Consider the following 26624-nt stretch of genomic DNA (forward strand, 5'->3'; position numbering starts at 1 on the left):
TTTTGACTCCAACGGCAAAGCACGACTATACTAAACTTACATAATAAAGAAACTACTAATATATTAAAATTAATTTAGAACATATAAAAAGAATTTGTGGTGAAAAGAAAATTTCCTTTTGATTGTTTATCTAAATAGGTCAATAAGAAGTAAGATACAGACACTCTTTTAAGCATAAGCTCATTCTATCCCAACCTCTTACATGGCTTTGTCCTCGTCAAAAATGGTAAGGCTTCCAATGATATACACAAGTTGTGAGCAACAAGATGGGAGATAAATTTGGACCCCAATCATCCATTTGGACCCGTCGATTCATCAATCTTCAAGAACATATCGATTCCTTCTAGCACCAAATGCAATCCTCTGCATGGCAATACACAATCATGATATCATTAGAAAGAAATCGGGTGCCAGGGAGGCAGATACCTGGGTGTTGAGCTGTGTAGGAGAAGGTGTTTTCAGGCGGAAAGAGGTGAAGGATATTATAGTAGCAAACTGTTCCACTTAACTGAAAATATTTGGGAATATGCTTTCAATCCTGTGAGGAAACGTATGTAAGTAGGCTTTGTTGATCCATTGGTCGGTATTGATCTAATGTTTGGGACTAAATACTCTGCAACCTGTAAAAATAGACATGTACGCAAAACCTAAGAGGAAGCAGGTGAGGGCGCGACAAATTTCATATTCATTTTCTAACAACAAATAGAAAATCGTCTACTTAAGATATTAAAATCTCACCACATCTGCTGGCTCTGCCAAAACGTTAATGAAGAACTTGGCCTGCATTAAACATAAAACTGTTGTAACTTTTTATTTTCAAAAAGAGTGCAAGACAGACCCTAAATGCAAGAACATAAGTAAGTTTTAATCAGCATGTTACCTGCTTCGTGTTGGCACCAGACATTAAAAGATCAGTTGTGACCATCCCAGGCTGCAATGTGAGTTGAATGTGGGTTCAGATATAACAGGATTGAATGGAGACAAATGATAGAGAAGTAAGAGCAATCACACGTTGAGAGTCCAAATATAAAGAGCCAATTCTAGGATACATAGCAGAATGTAATCTCATAACCAGGAAAAAGGGTCCCAAAACAAAACAAACAAAGTATTTGAGGTAAACATTTATGGATCTCAACTAAAGTTACATAGGTCCTCAATCCAACTACGCCATATAGGAAATATACGTTTTTGCAATGAAACTGTTATCTGCCACAAATATGCTATATAAAAAATTAGATCAGTAGGTCTGGTGTGACAAGAAAGTGCCACCGAAACTTAAAGGTATATCTATAGAGCAGTGGTTAGACCGGCCATGTTGTATGGACTGAGTGTTGGGCAGCCAAGAATTCTCATATCCAGAAGATGAAAGTGGCAGAAATGAGGATATTGAGATGCATGTGCGGGCACACTAGACTGGATAAGATTAGGAATGAAGATATTCGGGAGAAGGTGGGCGTGGCTCCCATGGACCACAAAATGTGGGAAGCGAATCTTAGATAGTTCGGGCACGTGCGGAAGAAAAACCTAGATGCCCCGGTTAGGAGGTGAGTGGTTGGCATCGACAGGTATGAGGAGAGGTAGAGGGCGGCCTAAGAAGTATTTGGGTGAGGCGATCAGGCAGGACATGGCGCGACTTCAAATTTCCGAGGACATGGCTCTTGATAGGAAGGTGTGGAGGTCGACCATTAGGATTGTAGGTTAGGAGGGAGTCGAGCGTCTTTCTACTTTGTACCGGGGGCAGGGCTAGGCTGATAGTGTTTCGCCTTGGGGTGTTAGTGGTTATGTAGTTTCCACACTATTATTTTTCTTTTTCATAGTTCTATGGCATTATTACTGGTTATTGTTATTGTTTTTTCATCTAATTTCTGGCTCTTACGATGATGATATTACTTTTCTGGCTTTTGTTGTTGTCATTGATCTATTGTGTATTTTCGTCTTCTTGAGCCGATGATCTTTCGGAAACAACCTCTCTAGCCCACCGGGGTAGAGGTATGGTCAGCGTACACTCTATCCTCCCCAGACCCCACTTGTGAATTTTTACTGGGTTGTTGTTGTTGTTGTTGTTGTTGGGTCTGGCACTTCATCCAATATGCAAAATCAGCAGCTAACAGCTTATATTCTTATATATCTGGAATCTATCATGTTGTCAGCACAAAAGCTTTGATTTGCAGCACCATTGGGCAGACTATCAAGTATCTACAATTTATCATCTGCATGTAAAATGCAAACTTTGCAAGCAAATCATCAAGGTGGCAAGAATTATGGTGGAATTATAAGTGTAATTGCCATGTTCTCAGAATTGTCCCAGGAAAACAAGATTCAGGGTTCTGTACTATCACAAGATCAATTTCACATAAATTAGGAAGGGGAGCCTTGGCGTAACTGGTAAAGTTGCTGCCATGTGACCATGAGGTCACGGGTTCGAGCCGTGGAAATAGCCCCTTGCAGAAATGCAGGGTAAAGCTGTGTACGATAGGCCCTTATGGTCCGGCCCTTCCTCGGACCCCGTGCATAGCGGGAGTTTAGTGCACTGGGCTGCCCTTTTTTTATTATTTGTTTGTCATAATTAGTATGTTTTAAAAATGATGAGTTACATGTAGGATGGAATATTTGTTAGGATTTTCTATCTCAAACTTGACAACATAAGAGATGCTTTATACTCATCATTTTTAGGAACTTAACATGCTTATCAGAATCACATCAGACAAAAAAACGTGGAATATTCAATATACAGCAAAAGAAATGAAAATAACACCCACAAAATAATCATAATAATTCAAATAAAAAAGACAAGCAATCTTCTCAATAATCCATGACACACTATAAGATCACAAGATAAATGAAGCAGGGCATACCGATAGATTATGCACTATAACATTTTTAACATCTTGCATTTCCAATTCTGCCTGCAGCGAAATCAAAAAAATCTATGCTGTGATAATTCATCACGAAATATATCAGAGAGAACAAAGGTGACACCAGATTGCACAATGACATAACTTTTGCAGCTATCCTACTTTTGCTACATAGAGACGCATCTAAGAAGAATGAAGGCCAGCCAGCATTCAAGTCTTCCAACTGCAGGTTTAACGTTTTGTGAAATGTTGATTTAATACTTCATCTATCAAAGTTGTATTTTATGATTTCAAGAATTATGTAATTCCAGTTTTCTGTGGCAGCTGTATGGGAAAATAATACAGGAAAATAGAAGTATAATCCGTGATTTTTCATGTCTTTAACTAGTCTTGACCTTTATCCTCTCAGCCATTCATTATTTAGGGTGCCAAGCACGTGATGAAAACTTTCAGATTGCATGGATAACTGATCCTGGAACTCAAAATTAGCAAAATTAATGTGTCTTAATATCAAACCCAACATTCAATGATCCTGCATAGAATTGAACAACCAACAAGGGGAGGGGGGAGTACGCTGAAGGTGTGCCTCATCTAAATGATCTTGCATAGAGTTTGACAACAACCCGCGGAGAAGGGTGAGGGAGTATGTTAAAATTGTTAGACAGGACAAATTTCTTTATTTTAGTATGTTAAAATTGTTAGACAGGACAAATTTCTTTATTTTAGTTCTGTAACACATCCCCTTATGTACGCGCCTAATTCTTTTTCTTTCCCAAGCACATGGATATATTTGTTGATTGGTAGTGAGGGAGTATGTTAAAATTGTAAGACAGGACAAATTTCTTTATTTTAGTATGTTAAAATTGTTAGACAGGATAAATTTCTTTATTTTAGTTCTGTAACACATCCCCTTATGCACGCGCCTAATTCTTTTTCCTTCCCAAGCACATGGATATATTTGTTGATAGGTAGCGGTGAGACTCGAATCGTCTGCCTATTCTAATACAAAATTTAATAGTGTAAGCTGCCTCATAAAAGCATAAACAATTAGAGAGGGAACGTTTTCATATACATTATATACATATATAAATATATTTTAGGTTGCAAACTGAGTACATGCCTGCAATGATTTGGTTAAGTGCACAACACTGCGCTTTGTCGCTCCATATGCAGCAAATCTGAAGAAGGAAAAGGAAACAAGACCCATCACTGAGAAGAACTGCGAAAAGGGACGCAAGTGAGAAACTAGTTGCATTATTCTCACTAGAGTCCTCCTATATGAAGTTGATAGCAATGCACTTCCAAGATATTAAAAATCTACAAGGGATTTCATAAAGAAAGATTAAATCTGAAACAAACAGAAGGGGCACATTCGAAAAACAAAAATGGAGATGGGAGAAGACAACCTAAAGAGAAAACTTGAAGAGAGAATCAGGGACATATTGATAATTGTTTAATATCCAAGCATGACACGTTACCAATTTTGTTCCAAAGTATGTTACTTGATCTATTAATGACGCAACATCATGTATTGAAGTCATAACGCTAATAGCCACCAGTAATTATTTGAAGTCATAACGCTTTTACAATTGGTCAGAGGATGTATCATGTAGCAGTACAACGATTATCATGGAATAGGATCAGCTATGATATTTTGAGCTTCAGGACACAGAAAGTTAAGTTTACTCTAGCAACAACCAAATGCGTCTAACTAAAGAAAATTTATTACGCTGTTTAGATGATTATTGTTTTATCCTTCTTGTCTGAAACAAACTTGAAGTTTGCCTCCCATGAACTTTTTATTAAAATTTAACTTTTGAGCACTACGGTGAGGTTTCAGAAAACTTGAATCAAAAGCTTTGATTTTTTCCCAATTCCCTTTGCACTCTTACCCATTTTCTGCTACCAAAGAAAAAAGATGAGGGTGCTGAAAATTGGAACTGAAAAACAAATCATAATCCAATTTCTTCTTCAGTCCCTTTCTAGAAAATCCTTTTATAGCCTCCCTCCCTCCCTCAGATCATGAAGATAAACGGACAAGCAAAAATCTGCAAAGAAACTGCAACAGATGTGCAGAAGCAGGTCAAATTCCAATTAAATCATCGCATAACACATGCATGTACTGAAGCCTATGTTGCTCGGACTCTCCGAAAATGTAGATGGGTGCGTGTCGGATCCTCCAAAAGTAATGCAGTTTTGGAGGATCTGACACGGGTGTGACAGCTGTTTTGAAGAGTCTGCGCAACAGACTGAAGCAACACCTTTAATGGTTCTTAGAAATACTATTCTCGCACGAAAATTTTCCATAACTTTCTTACCAACTGACTTTTAACTTGCATAATGGTTGTACTTAATGAGTTTAAGGTCCAGTTATTAAAGGACCAACTTGATGTTTCCACCAAGAGGTTCGTAAAGTTAAGAAAGAACTCTTGTGTTTCCAATTTCAAAAGTAGGGCAAATTCTCGGTTGATGAACCAATGTCAATGGGAAGCAATTTGTGCACCATGTGAGACATCCAGGTGACATTCCGGGGATATGGAGCACAATGAGATACTTTTCTTGATAAGTTATTCACTTCTCAAATCTCCCTTATGAAATTGTTCTAGCACACGGCCCCATCTCTTCTGATACATTATGCATAAGTTGAGTGCCACTAGGAAAGGAATAAAGATACCTGGGGGTTGGTCTTCCATCTGAACCAGCCCCATCAATATTAAAAATATGACCTCCTCGAGGCTGATTCTGCATCAAGTTTATAGCCTAAAATAACAAGTGTTAGCAAACAGAGGCTAATCAACAAAGAGGAATTCAACAACCGAGCAACACAATTTACCTCACGACAACATATCATCAAACCAAGAGTATTTGTAGTGACAACTTGACTGCATGCAAATCGAGTTCATGAACACCTTCAATAAACAAAGATAGGACACAAGTGAAGTGTAAAAGAGCTCACATTAGATCTTCATCAGAAGCTTCTGCCAGGGGTTTGAAGCTATATGCATTTGATCCTGCATTATTGATCTGCATCATGCTCGAGAATTTGTAAGCAACCAACAAAAATTAGAATATCAACATTTCAACATATAAGTTTCTCAATGACTAAAATCTTAACTTTTCTTCTCAAAGACTAAAACTAAAATACAAAATTACCACCTTGGGGTGGATTGACAAAAAAATACTTATATAAATTACTTCCTTTGTCCCAATTTATGTGATGCACTTTCCGTTTTAGTCTGTCCCAAAAACAAAGATACCTTTTTATATTTAGAAATAATTTTACTTCAAACTTCTATTTTGCCCTTAATGGATGATTTATAGTCACACAAATATTTATGACTTGTTTTAAACCACAAGTTTAAAAAATCTTTCTTTCACTCTTAAACTCCGTACTCAGTCAAACTACATCACGTAAAATGAGGCAACGGGAGTACAACTTTAAAATACTCATTGCAAAGTTTTCGTCTTTCCTTTTACCAACTCATTTTTACCAGATATTTGCTGTGCTAGATTATCCTGATGAAATCACATTGACTGTGAACATGCGAATATTTGGAGTCCAAAACCAAAATGACTAGAAGTGCTTTTGTAGTCATATCAACTCAAGCAAATTGAGGATCCAGATAAAATACCCATATGTCGATGTATTTAAGCTTTTGCTTCGCAAAGGCAGCTAAGTTCTTCACGTCTTCTCCCTCTTTAACATCACACCTGGTGCCCTGCATATGGATCTGAATTATTAACTAGCATGTGAAGACGAAATAATACTTAAGGTAAGCATGTAAAGAAAGCCTAAAACACCTGAAAGGATAAGTAAATATACTTTGGGACCTTTTGTTTACTTTACAATTTTACTTCCAACAGAACTTTCAGGACATCAAAGTTAATGAAAATGTTGGTTTATGTTTAGTCAACAATGACATGCTGAAAATGTTGGTTTATGTTTAGTCAACAATGGCATGCCAATTGGAAGAGTTGGTGGAAAGTGTTGGTGTGGATGCTAGGAGGAAGCTTCCTCCTTTGATGTCACCCATGACATCAAGAGGAGGTAGTTTGATGTCACCAATGACATCAAGAGGAGGTCTTTACCTCTATAAATAGATGCACTCTTTCACTTGTAGAAATCATCCCAAAATAATACAATACATTGTAGTGAATAGAGAGTTAAGAGAGAAATTCTCTTAAGTGTAATTGGGAAATCTCCCCTTCCTTTGTTAATATTAAAAGGGCAATTGTTCTCTGGTGGACGTAGGATTATTTTGATCCGAACCACGTTAAATCTTGTGTTCTTTCTTTTACGTTTCCGCTAACAATTGGTATCAGAGCAACAGGATTCTTTAACGATCCAAGGAGGAAGAACAAGCAAATATGAGTTCCATGAAGTTTGAAATTGATAGATTCAATGGACGCAACAACTTCAATATCTGGAAGATCCAGATGATGGCGTTACTGCGGAGGGAAGGTTCAATCCATGCTATTGACGGAAAGTATCCTACGGATATATCAGCTCCCGACAAGGAGAAGATTGAAGGGGATGCATTGAGTGCAATCCAACTATCCCTTGCACCTAACGTGCTTTGTGAAGTGAGTACGGGTACCGAAGAGACGGCCAAACAGTTGTGGGAAAAGCTAGAAGGGCTATACCAAGACCGATCAGTGACAACAAGAATGTTGTTACAACGGCGTCTTCACACATTTAAGATGGGGTCAGGTACTTCGTTACAAGATCATTTAGATGCGTTTAATAAACTTGTCATGGACTTACAGATTGCAGGAATTAAAAGGGAGGAGGAGACGCTTGCATGTGCTTTGCTATTTTCATTGACTTCAGGATATCGTGATATTGAGAATTCAATGATGTATAGCAAGGAGCCTATCAAGCTTGAGCAAGTGCGGCAGGCACTTAACTCTAGTGATGTGCGGAGGCACATTGAAGGAGATAGAGATGACCAGGCAAGTGGCCTCTTTGTAAGAGGCCGGACTAGCCAACAGGGAAAGACCAAATCAAAGCACAGATCAAAGTCTCGTGTGAACAAGAAGAATACAGAGTGTTGGGGTTGTGGCAAGAAGGGGCACTTTGAACGAGATTGCCCAATGTCAAAGTCCAAGGAAAAGGCGAGTGCATCTACAGTTGAACAGGTACATAATTTTGATAATGATTATGTACTAACAACATCGTGTAATAATAATAGTAGTTATGAAAACAAATGGGTGTTAGACTCTGCTTGTACTCTGCATATGACGTTCCGAAAAGACTGGTTTAGCAGCTACGAGAAAAGTGGAGGAACCGTAGTAATGGGCAATAATGCAACTTGTGCAATAGTTGGCATTGGCTCAGTTCGGGTTCGCTGCCATGATGGAATCGTGAGGACTATTACACAAGTCCGTCATGTTCCTGATCTGAAGAAGAATTTGATCTCCTTGGGTACTCTGGATGAACAAGGCTACAGGTACATGAGCGAAGCAGGAACTATGAAGGTGACTAAAGGTTCTTTAGTCATGCTGAAAGGCAAGCTGGAGAACGGCCTTTACACATTGGCCGGAAGCACCATTGTTGGCTCTGCAAATGCATCTACAGTGCAGTTATCTAATGATGACAAGGCAAGACTATGGCACATGAGACTGGGTCATATGAGCGCACGTGGACTGGAGATGTTGAGCAATCGTAAACTTTTGGAAGGTGAGAAGATCAGCACGCTTGACTTCTGTGAGCACTGCGTTCTAGGGAAGCAGAAGAAGGTCAGCTTCAGCACTGGCAAACACAAGACAAGAGGAGTGCTAGACTACATCCATTCAGATTTATGGGGTCCTTCTAAACTTCCATCGAAGGGCGGAAAGAGGTATCTTCTCATTTTTATTGATGATTTCTCACGAAAGGTTTGGGTGTATTTTTTGAAGGCAAAAAGTGATGCTTTTGAAGCATTTAAAGAGTGGAAGATTTTGGTTGAAAATCAAATGGAGCGGAAAATCAAGTATCTTCGCACAGACAATGGCTTGGAGTTTTGCAATGAAGAGTTTAATGAATTCTGCAAGGTTCATGGGATCTCAAGACATAGGACTGTCAGGCATACCCCACAGCAGAATGGAGTTGCCGAGAGAATGAACAGAACTCTTCTTGAAAAGGCTCGTTGTATGCTCCTACAAGCCAAAATGTCCAAAGTATTTTGGGCTGAAGCAGTTCACACTGCTGCTCATATTGTCAATCGATCTCCAGCATCGGCAATTGACTTTAAGACTCCGAATGAGGTATGGTCAGGTGAACCCTCTAACTATTCATACTTACGAGTATTTGGGTGTCCAGCTTATTATCACGTTAATGAAGGAAAGCTTGAACCAAGGGCTAAGAAGGCCATATTCGTAGGGTATGTGGATGGAGTAAAAGGGTACAAACTTTGGTGTTTGTCTTTACTCAAATTTATAGTTAGTAGAGATGTCACCTTCGATGAATCCTCTATACTTGATCCCCGTAAAGTTTCCGTGGAGTTTTCAGGAAACAAGAACAACGAGCAGGTGGAGCTTCCGGTGGAGCTTGCCAAGGAAAAGGATCAAGAGACTCAGGTTAAAGATGAGTCAGAAGATGTAGGCCTTGAAGAACTTGCTGTCAATGAACCATACACAATTGCGAAGGGGAGGGAGAAGAGGCAGACACGAGAACCGGAACGCCTTATAAATCAAGCAAACTTGATTGCATATGCGTTCGTAGCTGCACAAGAAGAGATTAAAGATCTGGAGCCCTCCTCGTATATTGAAGCAACTTCTTGCAAGGATGCCGCACAATGGCGGTTAGCCATGACTGAAGAGATGGAGTCTCTTCACAAGAATCAGACATGGGTCTTAGTGAAAAGACAAAAGGGGAAGAGGACAGTTGGATGCAAGTGGGTCTACCGAAAGAAAGAGGGAATTCCTGAAGTGGAAGATGCTAGGTTCAAGGCGAGATTGGTTGCAAAAGGTTTCAGCCAAAAGGAGGGAATTGACTACAATGAGATTTTCTCTCCGGTCGTGAAGCATAGCTCAATTCGCGTGCTACTAGCATTGGTTGCACAATTTGACTTGGAGCTTCAACAGCTTGATGTCAAAACTGCTTTCTTACACGGTGATCTAGAAGAGACAATCTATATGGATCAACCTGAAGGTTTCCTAGCTGAGGGAAAAGAAGATCACGTATGCCAACTAAAGAAGTCTTTGTATGGTTTGAAGCAATCCCCTAGACAGTGGTACAAGAGGTTTGATGCATTCATGACTACACATGAATTCTCAAGGAGTGCATTTGATAGTTGTGTGTATCACAAGAAGATGTCTGGTAACTCAATGATTTATTTACTGTTGTATGTTGATGATATGCTTATTGCTGCTAACAACATTACAGAGATAAATGCTTTGAAGAAACTGTTGAGTAAGGAATTTGACATGAAGGATTTAGGAGCTGCAAAGAAAATCCTTGGTATGGAGATTTCAAGAGAAGACGATGTTGTACATCTTTCTCAGAAGAGGTATATTGAAAGGGTTCTCGAGAGATTCAATATGCAAACGTGCAAGCCTGTAAGTACACCATTAGCTCCTCATTTTAAACTTTCAGAGTCACAAATGCCTCAGTCCGAGGATGAGGTGGAGCATATGTCAAAGATTCCTTATGCCAGTGCAGTTGGTAGTATTATGTATGCTATGGTATGCACACGTCCAGATATTGCTCAATCTGTAAGTGTGGTAAGTAGATACATGTCCAACCCAGGAAAGAGGCATTGGGAAGCTGTCAAGTGGATATTGAGATATCTCAAAGGAGCTTCTGGTGTTGGTCTTACCTTTCGAAAAAGTGGTACAGGTATTTCAATTCTCGGTTATGTGGATTCTGACTATGCAGGAGATCTTGACAGAAGAAGGTCCACAACTGGATACATCTTTACCCTCGTTGGCAGTGCCGTCAGTTGGAAGTCGACTTTGCAGTCGATTGTCGCTTTGTCTACGACAGAAGCAGAATACATGGCAGCAGCGGAGGCGGTAAAGGAAGCTATCTGGTTGAAAAGTTTAGTAGCGGAATTGAGTTTGGTTCAGCTGGAATCAACTCTTAGATGTGATAGTCAGAGTGCTATTCATCTAATGAAAAATCAGAGATTTCATGAGCGCACTAAACACATTGATGTCAGATTTCATTTTATTCGAGATGTTATTGATGAGGGAACTATCAAGGTCGTGAAGGTTATCACAGACGATAATGCTGCAGACATGTTGACCAAGATAGTCCCGCTCGCTAAGTTTGCACACTGCAAGGACTTGGCGGGGGTGTGCATCAACTGATGCAACTCCGAAGAGAACAGTTGCTAGGTGGAGGTGGTATGTTCAACAATGGTTTGATTCTTCTTGTTTCTTACAACGGGGTTGCCCAGTAAGCTTAGAAGTTTTGGCCAGAGTTGTTCACACGCTCGAAACGCAAACCAAGGTGGAGATTGAAAATGTTGGTTTATGTTTAGTCAACAATGGCATGCCAATTGGAAGAGTTGGTGGAAAGAGTTGGTGTGGATGCTAGGAGGAAGCTTCCTCCTTTGATGTCACCCATGACATCAAGAGGAGGTAGTTTGATGTCACCAATGACATCAAGAGGAGGTCTTTACCTCTATAAATAGATGCACTCCTTCACTTGTAGAAATCATCCCAAAATAATACAATACATTGTAGTGAGTAGAGAGTTAAGAGAGAAATTCTCTTAAGTGTAATTGGGAAATCTCCCCTTCCTTTGTTAATATTAAAAGGGCAATTGTTCTCTGGTGGACGTAGGATTATTTTGATCCGAACCACGTTAAATCTTGTGTTCTTTCTTTTACGTTTCCACTAACAGTTAAAGTCAATTGATAGACATGAAGCACAAAAAATATTATTCCCACAATGGTATCTTAGTCATTAGACATATAAAACATTCATCATACAACCAGCAGATTGAAGTCCATAAACTATGGATGAGCAATTAGAAAGTATCAAAGAACAAATAAAAATGTATCAAGAAATGAAGTTAGAATGGAGATACCCACACATGCTGCTTCCCCGTTTCAACTCTTAATTTGTCAAGAGCAGATACAACTCTTTCATCTGTCAAAGAAACGAACTAGTCAACTCTGAAGACATAATTACATTTAGTTTTGAACTACATCTCTCAAAGAACTTTTGTTCTCGTAGTCATTCAGGAGTAGGGGGATCTGAAGAGCTAACATAAAAATAGTATGAGCTTTAAAGCAGTAAAAAGAGAATAAGAACACTTCCTCACGAGTTACAAGATTACGAATTGAGGAGAAAAAAACTCATGTATCCAGGTTACGCGCCAGATCATCAGTCTTATGCTTGTCCAATTATGGTGAGCTCAGGATTTGGACAAGATTCAGCAAGGTAGGATAGCAGCAATTATTGGTATAGGACTTCAAAAGAGATCAAACTAGATCATGAATATGCCATCCCTCCACATCTTTAATTCAAACTACATCAGCAAATTCTCTTCCTTGCTTTGTTATGTTAAGTTCAATAAGCTCTATTCCGTTCAACCCATACTATCTGTGAGAAGGCACGGGAGAAAATATGATATATTGATATTGTGTGTCTAATGCAATACAAGATGTGCTAATTTATAGCTACTCTATACAAAGGGCATACTACACCTATTCCAATGTGGGACAACTACATATCTATATCTAACACTCCCCCTCAAGCCGGAGCATACAAATCATATGTACCGAGCTTGTTACATATATAACCAATGCGAGGACCGGTGAGGGACTTGGTGAAAATATCTGCAAGTTGATCATTCGACCTCACAAACTTAGTAGTAATATCTCCTGAAAGAATCTTCTCTCTTACGAAGTGACAATCAATCTCAATGTGTTTAGTTCTCTCATGAAACACCGGATTTGATGCAATACGAAGGGTAGCTTGATTATCGCACACAAGTTCCATCTGATTGATTTCACCAAATTTCAACTCCTTGAGCAATTGTTTGGTCCAGACTAGTTCACATGTTGCCATAGCCATTGCTCGATATTCTGCTTCTGCACTAGACCGAGCAACTACATTCTGTTTCTTGCTTTTCCAGGACACCAAATTTCCTCCTACTAAAACACAATATCCAGACGTAGAACGTCTATCAGAAGGTGATCCTACCCAATCAGGAGTACCCAACGATCTGCTCATGACCTCGATCCTCAAACAGTAATCCTTTGCCTGGAGTCGATTTTATATACCGGATAATGCGGATGATTGCATCCCAATGACTATCACAAGGAGAATTCATAAACTGACTTACAACACTCACAGGATAAGAAATGTCGGGTCTAGTCACTGTGAGATAATTTAATTTACCAACCAGCCACCTATAGCTTGCAGGATCGCTAAGCGGCTACCCCTGTCCTGGCAGAAGGTTAGAATTCGGATCCATCGGAGTGTCAACAGGTCTGCAACCTATCATCCATGTCTCCTCAAGAATGTCTAAAGCATATTTCCTTTGAGAAATAACAATACCTGAGCTAGATTGAGCAACCTCAATACCTAGAAAGTACTTCAATCTGCCTAGATCCTTAGTTTGAAAATGCTGGAAGAGATGCTTCTTCAGATTAGTAATACCATCCTGATCATTGCCAGTAATAACAATATCATCAACATAGACTACCAGATAAATACATAGACTTGAAGCAGAGTGCCGATAAAACACAGAGTGATCAGCTTCACTACGAGTCATGCCAAACTCCTGGATAACCGTGTTGAACTTACCAAACCAGGCTCGAGGAGACTGCTTAAGACCATAAAGTGACCGATGCAAGCGACATACAAAACCATGAGACTCCCCCTGAGCAACAAAACCAGGTGGTTGCTCCATATAAACCTCATCCTCAAGATCACCGTGAAGAAAGGCATTCTTAATGTCCAGCTGATAGAGGGGTCAATGACGAACTGCAGCCATGGATAGAAAAAGGCGGACTGATGCCACTTTAGCCACAGGAGAGAAGGTATCACTGTAATCGAGCCCAAATATCTGAGTATATCCTTTGGCAACAACACGGGCCTTAAGTCGATCAATCTGGTCATCGGGACCAACTTTGACTGCATAAACCCAACGACAACCAACAGTAGATTTACCTGAAGGAAGAGGAACAAGCTCCCAAGTACCACTTGTATGTAAAGCAGACATCTCGTCACTCATAGCCTGTTGCCATCCTAGATGAGACAACGCTTCACCTGTAGACTTAAGGATGGAAACCGAGGACAAAGAAGATATAAAAGCATAATAGGGAGATGATAGATGATGATAACTCAAACCAACATAATGAGGATTAGGGTTAAGTGTGGTCCGTATACCTTTTCGAAGTGCAATCGGTGTACTAGGAGCAGGGTCAGGTGCAGGACGAGAACCAGTTGGGCCTGATGTAGGGCGTAGACGACGATGATAAGTCAAGAGTGGTGTTCCTGTGAGTGGGGAACTAAGAGGAACAACACTAGACTCCTCAATGGTTAGTATGGGTGAAACCTCTGTGTTCGAAGGTGGAGGGGGAGCTATAGGAAACTCCTCAAAGGTCGGTATAGGCAAGACCTCAGATATATCATGGTGGTCAGCAGAAGCAAAGAATGGTTTAGACTCAAAAAATGTGACGTCAACTGACATAAGGTACCTACGAAGATCAGGTGAATAACAACGATATCCCTTCTGAACATGAGAATAGCCAAAGAAGACACACTTGAGAGCACGAGGAGCTAACTTATCTTTCCCAGGGGCTAAGTTATGAACAAAACATATGCTCCCAAAAACACGAGGTGGAAGAGGGTATAAGGCTGACTGGGGAAACAATACTGAATGCGGAATCTGATCCTTGATGGGAGATGAAGGCATCCTATTAATCAAATAACAAGCTGTGAGAACTGTATCGCCCCAAAAACGTAACGGAACACGAGATTCAATTAGAAGTGTGCGAGCAGTCTCAATAAGGTGCCTATTCTTTCTCTTTGCAACCCCATTTTGCTGAGGGGTATAAGGACAAGATGTCTGATTTATAATTCCATGAAAAGTCATAAACTGCTGAAACTGAGAAGATACATATTCTAAGGCATTATCACTGCGAAAAATGCGAATAGAGACACCAAATTGATTTTTTATTTCAGCACAAAAACTCTGGAATATAGAGAATAACTCAGAACGATCTTTCATTAAGAAAAGCCAAGTACATCTTGAGTAATCATCAATGAAACTAACAAAATAACGAAATCTCAAGGTTGAACTAACTCTATTAGGACCCCATATATCAGAATGAACCAAGGAGAAAACAGACTCTGCATGACTCTCAACTCTACGCGAAAAGGAAGCTCGGGTATGTTTCCCAAGCTGACACGACTCACAATCTAATGTAGACAAACTGGATAAACTAGGCACCATCTTCTGAAGTTTGGATAAACTTGGATGTCCTAAACGACAGTGGATTAGGTCCAGAGGATCGGTAACTAGACATGTTGTGGAAGGACTGAGTGAATTAAGGTAGTAAAGGCCTTCTGATTCACGTCCTGTACCAATTGTCTGTTCCGCACTGCAGTCCTGCATAATAAAAGAATCATCAGTAAAATATATACCACAATGGAGGGCAAGAGTCAAACGACTAACAGATGCAAGACTAAAAGGACAACCAGGGACGTAAAGAACGGAATCTAGGGTGATAGAAGACAATGGGTTAGCTTGTCCAACTCCTTGTGCCTTAGTTTGACATCCATTGGCTAAAGTAATAGTGGGAAGAGACTGTGAATATACAATATTCGACAAAAGTGATTTATTACCAGAGATGTGATCAGAAGCGCCCGAGTCCATGACCCATGGTCCAAGAGTACTAGACTGGGAAACACAAGCAAAAGAATTACCAGCAACAGGAGTATCAGGTTGGGCAACTGAGGCTACTTGTGGAGATGTCTGCTTACTTGCTCGATACTGAAGGAGCTCATTATATTCTTCTTTAGATACAGAAAAACCTTGGCTACCTGTAGTCTTGGTCTGAGCAACGTAAGCATTTTTGGGTGCACGACCATGTAAGGAATAGCACATTTCACGAGTGTGTCCAAGTTTGTGACAATAAGAACACTTGGGTCTAGATCTCCCAAAACGACCCCATCCTCCTCTGTTCTCCATAGTTTGAGACGCCCGAACATCCACTGTCTGCGATGCGAGAACAGAGGAATCAAGTATTTGTGATGAGATCACTGGGTGACTTGGTGCTGCAGCAAGGCAGAGTAATCGAGAGAATAATTCATCAACTATGGGAACAGTCGGACTAGCCAAAATCTGGTCTCGCACTGAATCAAGATCATTAGGAAGTCCAGCGAGTGTAAGAACTAGAAACATCTTTTGTCGCTGCTCTTGTTGTTTTGCCACACTAGCAGAAACTGGCATTAATGTCTCAAATTCATCCATGAATGCTTGTACGTGACCTAAGTAAGTAGACATATCTAATTCTTACTTCTTTAAGTTTGTCATCCGTGATATCACATCATAGAAGCAAGATATGTCATTAGTGTATAAGGAACGAGCCTTTGCCCAAACCAAATAACATGTCTGGAATGGACAAAACAAAGGCATCAACTTGGAATCATAGAACGCCACAAGATGCTACATAATTGAGCATCAATCTTTGCCCAAAGCGTTATCGCCTTTTCATCTCCTTCGCTAGACTATTTAATGAGATGATCTTGAACGCCTTGACCTTTACACCACAACTCGACAGATGAAGCCCAAGCTAAGTAGTTTGAACCTCCCATTAAAGGTTCCGAAGTAATCATAACACTAGAGCTCCCAGAACTCATGTTTTTAGACCCAAAAGCATCAATTCCCAAAGGCATCGTTGCAAATTATTACCAAATTAGAGAAATAATCAAATGTAATCCACTGAAACAGAGTAAGGAACAGTGAAACAGAATAAGGAAATACTGTAGCTGCCGGAATATTACTGTAGCAGTCGAAATAGTACTGTAGCTGCCGGAAAAATTCAAAGTGGTCGGAATGAAATAAAAACAGTAGAGGTAGGATCGGAATTACCAGACGACCCAACTGTCCTGAAGAAACGTTTTCAAAAAATGGCCGAAAGTCCACTTTTGAAATCACTATTCACACCGAAAAAATATAAAAGTTGTCGGAATTTGGTGTAACCTGGATGGGTAGGCTCGGAATTGCAAGGGGAACAATTTTTCCTGAAGAGTCGTCGCCAAAAAATGGTCGGAAGGTGGTCCACGCGACGTCGGAACTTCGCCGGAAAATTTTCCTCCGGTGGCGAGTGGCGGCGCGTGGAGGATATTCTGACGGAGATTTTTTATGGGTTGGTCGCCGGAGCCCGATCTACTTCGTGGTGGTGTTGGTTTTTGCATAACACTGACGAAAAGTGATTTTTTTTACTTGCGGCAGACCTACCGGAAAAAGGATTCCGGTCAACTGATTTTCCTTCCCGGAGTCGCTGGAATTTATGCACAGCGATAAATCTCTCACGATTGCTCTGATACCATGTGAGAAGGCACGGGAGAAAATATGATATATTGATATTGTGTGTCTAATGCAATACAAGATGTGCTAATTTATAGCTACTCTATACAAAGGGCATACTACACCTATTCCAATGAGGGACAACTACATATCTATATCTAACACTATCACCTATTTATAGCCTGTTTGGCCAAGCTTCTAAAATCAGCTTATTTTGAAAAGTATTTTTCAAAAAGGTACTTTTGGTGAGAAGTAGCTTGTATTTGGCTAATTAATTTGAAAGCACTTTTGAGCAGGGTTGTGAAAAGCGGTCGCTTCCTCGCTTAAAGCGAGAAGCGAAGCGAGGCGACCATCTGACCGCTTCTGCTATATGAAGCGTAGCAGGTAGGCAAAAGCGTATGCTTCCCACTAAAAAGTGAGAAGCGACGATGCGAAGCAAGGCGACTAAAGCGAGCGCTTCTCTGTTTTAAACACCTACCAACTATTTAATTAAAAAGGATGGTCTTTTATTAAAACATACGAGTACCAGCAGCAACAGAGAGAAAGAGGCGACTAGGGTTCCAAGTTTTCTACACTTTTCATCTTCAATTCATCAAGTTTGGTCCAGGTGTGTGATTTCTTCCTCCTCCTCCTCCTCCTCCTTTTTCTTTTTCTTTTTCTTTCACTGTTTCAGCGTCCAAATAGCAGCGAAATGCTGGCAAATTTTTTTTTCCCTTCAGTTCTTCTTTCTCAGTGTTCTCCTCTTCGTTGAAATGCTTCCCAGTTCTTCTTTCACAATTTTTTCACTTGAAATGCTGCCCAGTTTTTAAAAGAATGGTATACTGCCCTTCGTTGAAAAGAAGCAGCTACTTTGTCCCTAGTTGATGAAGAATTTGACAATCTTGTAGAAGAATATGATGCTCATTTTGTGCTTTAATTGATGCTACTCTTTAGTTTTTACATTCAAGTATTGAACATTTGCTTACAGTTACATGTGTTGTCTATGCAGTATTTATTTTAATATTTTTTTTTAAATTCCGCTTCACTCCAAAAAAGCGCGCTCTTCGCTTCTCGCTTTAAATGAAAAGGGGATTGTCGCTTTTCCTCGCTTCACTCTCTTCACAACACTGCTATGAGCAGCAATTAGTATTTAGCCAAACTTTTAAAAAGTGCTTCTAAGTATATTTTTCTCAAAAGTATTTTTCAAAAAGTGCTTTTCAGAAGAAACTACTTTTTTCCGCTTCTCAAAAATTATTTCTACTTCTACTCAAAAGCACTTTTGTCCTTCTAAAAGCTTGGTCAAACACCTTAACTTTGAAAAGAAAAAAAAGCGTATGATATGCTTTTTCTGTTTTTTTTTTCTCATTTTTAATCACCACATTCTTCTTCCTTACTTTTCTTGGAAGAAATCGATGGAAACAATGAAAAAGAAGCTGGCAGCGGGGCTGGGGCTTCTCAATCACCTCATCTCCTTCACCTAGAAACGTAAAATCTACTATCATAATGTCCTGTCAAGAAGAGGAATAGGTTGAGGCAACCTGAAAGCCATAAATTTATAGGCTGCTATAGTATTGAGTTCAGACAATATACAAAAGATTTGGGCTGTTATAAGGCTCTAGTGGGTCATCGAGAGTACAGATTTGTCTTCCTTGAGAGGAATCTGACCATAATCAGAAAGAAAGAACCAAAAATGGGACAAAGAACCCACCAGCTTCTACCACAACCAAAGCTCCTAAATTCCTTACAAAATCAATCACATTGCCTTTGTATTTTAACACCATCTCCAAGAACGGATAAATGCAATATTCGAGCAATCAAATTTCTAGTACCTGAAGAGAGCACTAAGAAATAAAAAGAGAGAAGTTCCCACCACCACTGGACAACTCATCACTTGCACATAGAGATTGAGGTCACCAACGATAGGTCTAGTCATGGCCGGGCAGAAAACTGATAGCCACCCATCGATCTTTTCAACCAGTATATTTGACTGCCCTTCCCATTAGCCCTTTGTTTCAAACTATTGGGAGATGAGGAATTTTTGTGGAGAAGGGGTTGTTAAACAAAGAAGCAGGGGAAAGGGTTCTGAAACGGGGAAGATGGAACCTTTTAAATACTATATTTCTTTTTTTTCCTTATAAATTACACGTGTCATTGTTTGTTCATTCATTTGACAAATCACCGCCGATTGTTAGTCAGACACATGGTCAGTTGGACTTGGTGTTTAGGAAGCACATTTATGCCAAGAAGAGGTAACTAAATAGTCACTAGCAAAGTTAAGATGTCTACATGATAAATCGTGTCAAGTTTAAGGAGCTAACTACATAATTAGCTTTTTTTACAACGGTGATGTACAGCTCAACTTAAGTGCACCTCGACTATTCCACAGGATACCTGCTACCTCCATCAACACAAATACTGTGCAAATCTGTCTACCAAGACTTAAGCAGATGGAAAGAAACCACCCATTTTTTTTGTCCCTGTGAATCTGAACACTAGTCCCCAAGGTTTGTATCTACTTCACTAGGCCACATCCTTGAGTGCAATATAATTTCCTTGATTATGTGGCCCATGAAAGGCCGTTATATGTGTAAGCAAAGATCTACCAAACTATGAAGATTATGGAGTAAATGACTTGATCAATGAGTATTTAATTGAGTAACACATTGACAAGGAACATAAAAAACTGCACTTACACCAGTCTCATCACTTCTTACTTAATTGTAATGTCCAAATTCTAACATGGAGCTAGGAATGATATTGGCTATAAAATTTTCTAGGTCTTCAATCTTCATTGGCTCAAAGGTCTGGATTTCTTTTCTATTCAATAAGAAGAATCAATATTGGTCATCAGACCTTCTCAGACCCTAGTTGCTCTAACTTTGGAAAGTGAAGTTGCATTAACAGATTTGTACTCCTTTCATTTTTATTTTTTGACTTTTGATAGGTAAACAGAAGTTCATTCATTATTCATACTTAATCCTCCACAACTTGCTAAAGAATAACATTTATATTCAGTTTCAAGATTCAGAGATGGCTTTTAGTTTTTTGAGAAATATCAAATATTTCTGGGGTCTAAGTTAAGATAGGGTCTGACATCTTTTTAAAGGAGAACTTGGCAAAGACTATACTTTAGTTTGGTTTAACACGCGAAAGATCCCCAGACATCTAAGACAATGTTCAGTGGACAGTTGGCCAAATCTCAGGCCCCCAGTTGCAGAGTTGGCTGAATCTTAGCCTTGCATTTGGCGACAAGTCTCCACCTTAGATCTATCCCAAACTCCTATATCGTCATGATTCTCGAACTAAGGTACACCACTAATGGCACATCTATTACCATGATCCCACTATATATTCTGCATATATCATTATTACACAATTGACTGCCTTTTTCACAACCAATAAGAAAAAGAAAAAAAAGAAAGAGGAAATGAACAATGAGAAACCCAATAATCTATTGGTTAATGACATCATTAACGTACATGGTCTCAAAAGATTGTTGCTATGATATGAAATCACCTGATCTGGAGCAAATGATGACATTATCACCCGCCTTGAGAAATTCTTTAGCTAATGCATAACCTATTCCTGAAATAATAAAATAATGTTGATTCTAGACATCTACAATGAAGTGAAATCACAAAGAGAAACTGCTGCATATTTCAGTGTGACTTATTCCGTATCCATGTAACAACTCTGAGAACAAAGTGGGCAGATTGAAAGATAATCCACGAACACATGGCATTAGCTACAAATTTTATGGCTCTCTTTGCTAGAACGTAAAAAATTCCATTGAACTTGTCAAGCAGCAGGAAATTGAACATATTACATCCCTATCTAATTCAAATTCATGTATTCGGTGATTATGCAAAAACATGGGTGAAGCTTCAGCATACAAACTTCTAGTTACTACACAATTGATAAAAAATAAGGATCAAAATGGAGAAAAGATGTGAAGAGTTCTAAGGCATCTAAAGAAAAATAAAAAACCATCTACAAAGAGGTTCAAGTGACCACCTACAAGTAGGCGTCGGCAGCTTTTTCAACCATGAAAAAAGAAATTATACATTTTAATAACCAAAGCTGCATTTTAGGAATTGTCGGGGAAAGGTGGACACTAAAGCACCCAAAGGAGCTACAAATCCAGAATCACATAATTTAGCTGAAGAAATAGGGCTGTAAAGTTTACTTAATTCATACCATCAGCAGTTATGCTTTGCTGTTCGACCATGATAAATAAGGTCTGTGCTACAATGCAAACTATCTTTCCCCTGCCATCTAGGTGGATGCCCCATATTCATTTTGTTTCACTCAGAGCAATTTCATGATTCTCAGGTCTATCTTCAAAAACCCAGGTGGTCATGAATCAATAGGAAGGTGCAAAAGGGAGACAGGTATATCTAAAAGTTTTGTGCTGAGTGCTAAATACTTTCTTCAGAAGCTGTTTCCTCTGAAATATGGATCCAGGAAGTCCTGTCATTTGCTCCAAGAATTTCACACCAGGTCAGGCTACTAGTTACGGATCAGATCTGGATTACACATGGGACCAATTTCAGACTCAGTGAATCTGGATCTTATACTAGCCTTCACGTGAATGAGTGAAACTTTTTAATAGGATATGATTATCAACTTTCTCAAGGCACGTGAATCTAAATTATTGAATTTGAGATTGTGAACCTACCTCATTATTTATAAATCAATAATCATTCCACTAAATCCCCCAATGTGGAAAAAATAGATAGAAAGTAACTTGGTAGGATGCTTCCAAAATTAGATAATGCAGAATATCTTAGTTTAGACAAAACCTGATTACTGAAATACTGCATCGCAGAAAGAAAACAACTTGAAAAGCATTTATTAAGCAGGCGTTTGAAAAATATTTCATTGAAGTTGAGAAAAAGAATATTTGAAGTTGAAGTTAAAAAGGAATATTTGAATAAATATCTTTACCAAAAAAGAAATTGTAAAAGATAGAGAAAAGATTCGACACATACTTGACTAATCCCATAACTGTCAATCATGGCATTAATTGATCTCAATGTATTCAAGAAAAGATGTTGATCCTTTCTTCCTCCTCCGACTGATCTCCTTTTCTAATTTGGCTTTCTTTATAAGTTCAATTTTGTCATTTGCATATATTACAAGTGTTCTCCAGTATGTGTCTCCATTCAATTCAAGAGAGGGACATTTTAGAAATTTCAAAATCTCACTATTTTGCATTACTAGGAACTTTCGTAGTCAAGCAACAGGAAAGATGAAATCACATTCCATTTCACTACTTTCTCTAAGTGCCAAGATCTTCCTTATACCTGTGGTACTACGGAGTTCACAATCTAAAGTAAACCAAAAATAATTGAGACGACTTTAAGGACGCGTCATATGAGTCAGAGGATGAGGGTTATTCAGCTTAAACCTCATAAGTTTGGGAGATTGAAAGCACATTTAACTTAACACATGCATTTCTTTCCTAAGGAGTTACTGCAAGGTTTCTACTAAAAAGGGAGATATTCTCTTGGTTGTATATTTGAAAGGAACATATTCTCCTGGTTGTATGTTTAGTATTGGATGTATATTTGGCTGGAATAACTCTCTTGGTTGTATATTTGATACATGAGAATCTTGTACACCAATGTTGCTTGTAATGTTGCTTCCTAGTTCAGCTATACATCTTCGTATAAATATATCTTTTTAGTCAAAAAAGATACAGATGATTGCAACTTTTATATGGTATCAGAGCCTAAGCCGTCTTCTTATCTTTTCTTTGGTTGTTGTCGTCATCATGACTGAAATGAACACTTTGTGACTTCTGCTTCAGAGTCAGCACCATTGTTCTCCCATGCGCCTAGTATCACACATCAAATATACAACCAAGAGCAACCAAGAGAAAATATTCCTACCAAATATACAACAAAAAGAATATATTCCTCGTTAAGGACCTTCTATATTAGTCCTTAAGGCTACATGGCAAAAACATTGGACTCATGCTTCATTAGTCCAAGTATATTAATGACCTCCTCTTACAAATGGGTATGGCTACCTGTAGTGATATTTCTACTCCATCTACTCCTACTGACAAGTTTACATTGGGTGATAGTGAGACCTTTTATGATGAAACTCTGTTTCATTGTATTATTTGTAAGTTGCAGTATCTCACTTTCACCTAACACGATATTACTTACTCTGTCAATAAAGTAAGCCACTTTATGCATGCTCCCACCATTCATCATTAGGCTGTTGTGACACATATTTTTCGATATTTGAAGACGTGACCACACATGGTTTGTGAATTCCAATTCATGGTATACACGTGCTTTATGGTTCTGTAACGCTGATTGGGCAAGAGATGTCGACAATAGGACTTCCACAATAAGTTTTGCAACTCTTTTAGGGTCTATTGCCTTTTGGTCAGCCAAAAAGCAACTTTCAGAGTCTCGGTCCACTGAAGCCGGGTATCGTGCCTTGGTTGCTGCAAGTTCTGTCATAATGTTGATTCACAACCTGCTTTCTAAGATTGGCTTAGATGTCCTAGGTGTGACAATCTTAGTGCAATGTATGTAACTGCTAATCTAGTGCTTCATACCCGAACATAACACATGGAAATAAACTTCCATTTTGGTTGGTGATTTAGTTTGCCAAAAAAACTTTCAAGTTCGGTATATCTACTCCTTCATTGATCAAGTTGTAGATGTACTGACTATGCCTTTGCTTGAGGATTACTTTCGTCCTTACGAGACAAGTTGATCATTTTTTCTACAATGGTTCAACTTGAGGGAGGATAACGAGGAATATATTATCTTGGTTGCATATTGGTAGCAATATGTTCTCTTGGTTGTATATTTGGTAAGAAATATTCTCTTAGTTGTACATTTGGTGTAAAAGAATTTGGTAGATATCTACCTTATTTATAATTGTGTTTCTTGGTTTAGCTATACATCCTTGTTATACATATATCTTTGATCAATAAAAGATAAGTTGCAATGTATACACCTACCAGTCAACCAGCATAGAGTTCATGCAGGCTGATATCTATTAACGTCTTCCAACATTAAAACAACAACAACAACAACGACCCAGTATAATCCCGCTAGTGGGGTCTAGGGAGGGTAATATGTACGCAGACCTTACCCCTATCCCGAAGGGTAGAGAGGCTGTTTCCAGGAGACCCTCGGCTCAAAAAAGCAATAGGAGATGATATATTAGTACCATAAAAATGCATAATAAAAATAACAACAATATATAAGAGATATGAAATACAGAAATACGAAATACGAAAATACGAAATAGATGGCTGGTATAGTACAACTAGAAGGTAAAGCCCTGCATCAATAGACGACCAATGACATTCCTAGTCTAACTCCTAACTGGATAGTCTCACTCTATTGTGCTGTAGAAATATTCACACTCTCCCCTAACCTACAACCTTAATGCTCGACCTCCATAATTCCCTATCAAGGGCCATGTCCTCAGTAATCCTAAGTCGCGCCATGTCCTGTCTGATCACCTCTCCCCAATACTTCTTAGGTCTTCCTCTACCTCTCCGCGTGCCCACTACAGCCAGTCGCTCACACCTCCTCACCGGTGCATCAGTGCTCCTCCTCTGAATGTGCCCGAACCATCTGAGTCTTACTTCCCGCATCTTGTCCTCCATGGGGGCCACACCCACCTTCTCTCGAATATCTTCATTCCTAATCTTATCCATCCTTGTATGCCCGCACATCCACCTCAACATCCTCATCTCTGCTACTTTCATCTTCTGGATGTGTGAGTTCTTTACCGGCCAACATTCAGTTCCATATAACATGGCAGGCCTAACCACTGCTCTATAAAACTTACCTTTTAGTAACGGTGGCACTTTCTTGTCACACAAGACTCCCGACGCTAACCTCCACTTCATCCACCCCACCCCTATACGGTGTGTGACATCCTCGTCAATCTCCCCGATCCCCTGAATAACCGATCCAAGGCACTTGAAACTACCTCTCTTGGGAATGACTTGAGAGTCAAGCCTCACTTCAACTCCCGCTTCCGTCGGCTCAACTCCAAATTTGCACTCGAGGTATTCCGTCTTCGTCCTACTCAACTTGAAACCTTTAGACTCAAGAGCATGTCTCCAAATCTCTAGCCTCTCGTTGACGCCGCCTCTTGTCTCGTCAATTAGAATAATGTCATCAGCAAATAGCATGCACCATGGAACCTCCCCTTGAATATGATGAGTCAGTGCATCCATCACCAGGGCAAATAGGAATGGGCTGAGCGCAGACCCTTGGTGCAACCCCGTAATAACTGGAAAGTGTTCAGAGTCGCCTCCTACTGTCCTAACCCGAGTCTTAGCTCCATCATACATGTCTTTAATCACCCTAATATAGTTACTCGGGACCCCTTTATCCTCTAAGCAGCTCCATAAGACCTTCCTAGGACATATGACTAGTCAGAACATATACCACTTCACCATTGTCCCTTTGGATGTAGTTCAAGCCCTGCCTTCAATAATCAATTTCCAACTCCATAACTCAAAACATAAAATATGTCCAATGAGTTCATTATTTCTCAGTGTACACCAAATCTAATCTTCTTTAACTTTTGAGGATGGCATTGATCCTCTGGCCATACGGTTATAAGTTTCTCAGTGGCTTCTTACAAAGATTAAAAGTTACAGATAAAATGACCAAGTTTAACATCAAATTGTTCCAGATAAAAGTTACAGATTACTTCTTCTATATGATCTTTGAAAGCTCAACTGAATCCTAAGCAGAAATAAGCAAGCTCAACACAGAACCCTAAACAGAGAGTAGCAAAACACCTAAGTTCACGAGAATCAACAATCCGCAAATTTCAGAACAATCGTTTGCCTCAGAAAGAAAACAGAAAAACAAAAGTTAAGAGTAACATGGCAAATTATAACAAAACCCATTTCAATGGCTGTATTTTGGAAATTTTGGGCGGCAAACCACTAACCTTTGGAACCACCTGTTATTAAGACATTGTAAGGAGGGATCATGGGCTCCGTTTGAGTTTTCTCTGAAGAAGAAGCAGCCTTCACAGCAGCAGCACAGAAAGGAAGTGAATTGTACTTAGACTTTAAGCAAAACCTAGGGCTGGGAGATACAATTGCTGAACTAACCCACAAATCGTGAGGGTTAAATTTTCTGGTTGACAGGGAACAGAGTGCTGATTTAGGAAAGAATTGAATTGAAGTAGTGGGTACACTCATTTCAGCCATTTTTTATTTTTCCTTTTCTTTTCTTGTTTGGTTGAGATAAGGAAGAAAAAGAGCGGGGCACAGGGACGATAGGATACGGACCGTAGGTGCTGCTGAT

At 39.4% G+C, this 26624-nt stretch overlaps 1 protein-coding gene across 8 annotated transcripts; it reads right to left on the bottom strand.

The window, feature by feature from the left end:
- Positions 1 to 26624, bottom strand: LOC104242844 (chlorophyll(ide) b reductase NOL, chloroplastic). 8 transcript variants are annotated; one of them, XM_009797952.2, is made up of 13 exons: positions 26263 to 26624; positions 20827 to 20895; positions 11872 to 11933; positions 6488 to 6574; positions 5812 to 5879; positions 5689 to 5737; positions 5530 to 5615; positions 3976 to 4033; positions 2856 to 2906; positions 881 to 931; positions 739 to 780; positions 510 to 620; positions 1 to 363 (listed from the first exon to the last, which is right to left on the bottom strand). In XM_009797952.2, the coding sequence occupies exons 1-13, from the start codon at positions 26525 to 26527 to the stop codon at positions 316 to 318; spliced, it is 1047 nt and encodes a 348-aa protein (XP_009796254.1). In that variant the 5' UTR covers positions 26528 to 26624; the 3' UTR covers positions 1 to 315. The 8 variants fall into 8 exon arrangements, 3 of the variants coding, with proteins under 3 accessions (XP_009796254.1, XP_070019306.1, XP_070019307.1); XR_011404157.1 differs by lacking the exons at positions 1 to 363; positions 510 to 620 and adding an exon at positions 14184 to 15408 and having other exon boundaries at positions 746 to 780; positions 2856 to 2902; positions 3972 to 4033; positions 26263 to 26396; XR_011404158.1 differs by lacking the exons at positions 1 to 363; positions 510 to 620; positions 739 to 780; positions 881 to 931; positions 2856 to 2906 and adding exons at positions 4748 to 4914; positions 14184 to 15408 and having other exon boundaries at positions 3973 to 4033; positions 26263 to 26396.

This window comes from Nicotiana sylvestris, chromosome 12 (assembly GCF_000393655.2).
Source record: "Nicotiana sylvestris chromosome 12, ASM39365v2, whole genome shotgun sequence".
Classification (NCBI taxonomy): domain Eukaryota; kingdom Viridiplantae; phylum Streptophyta; class Magnoliopsida; order Solanales; family Solanaceae; genus Nicotiana; species Nicotiana sylvestris.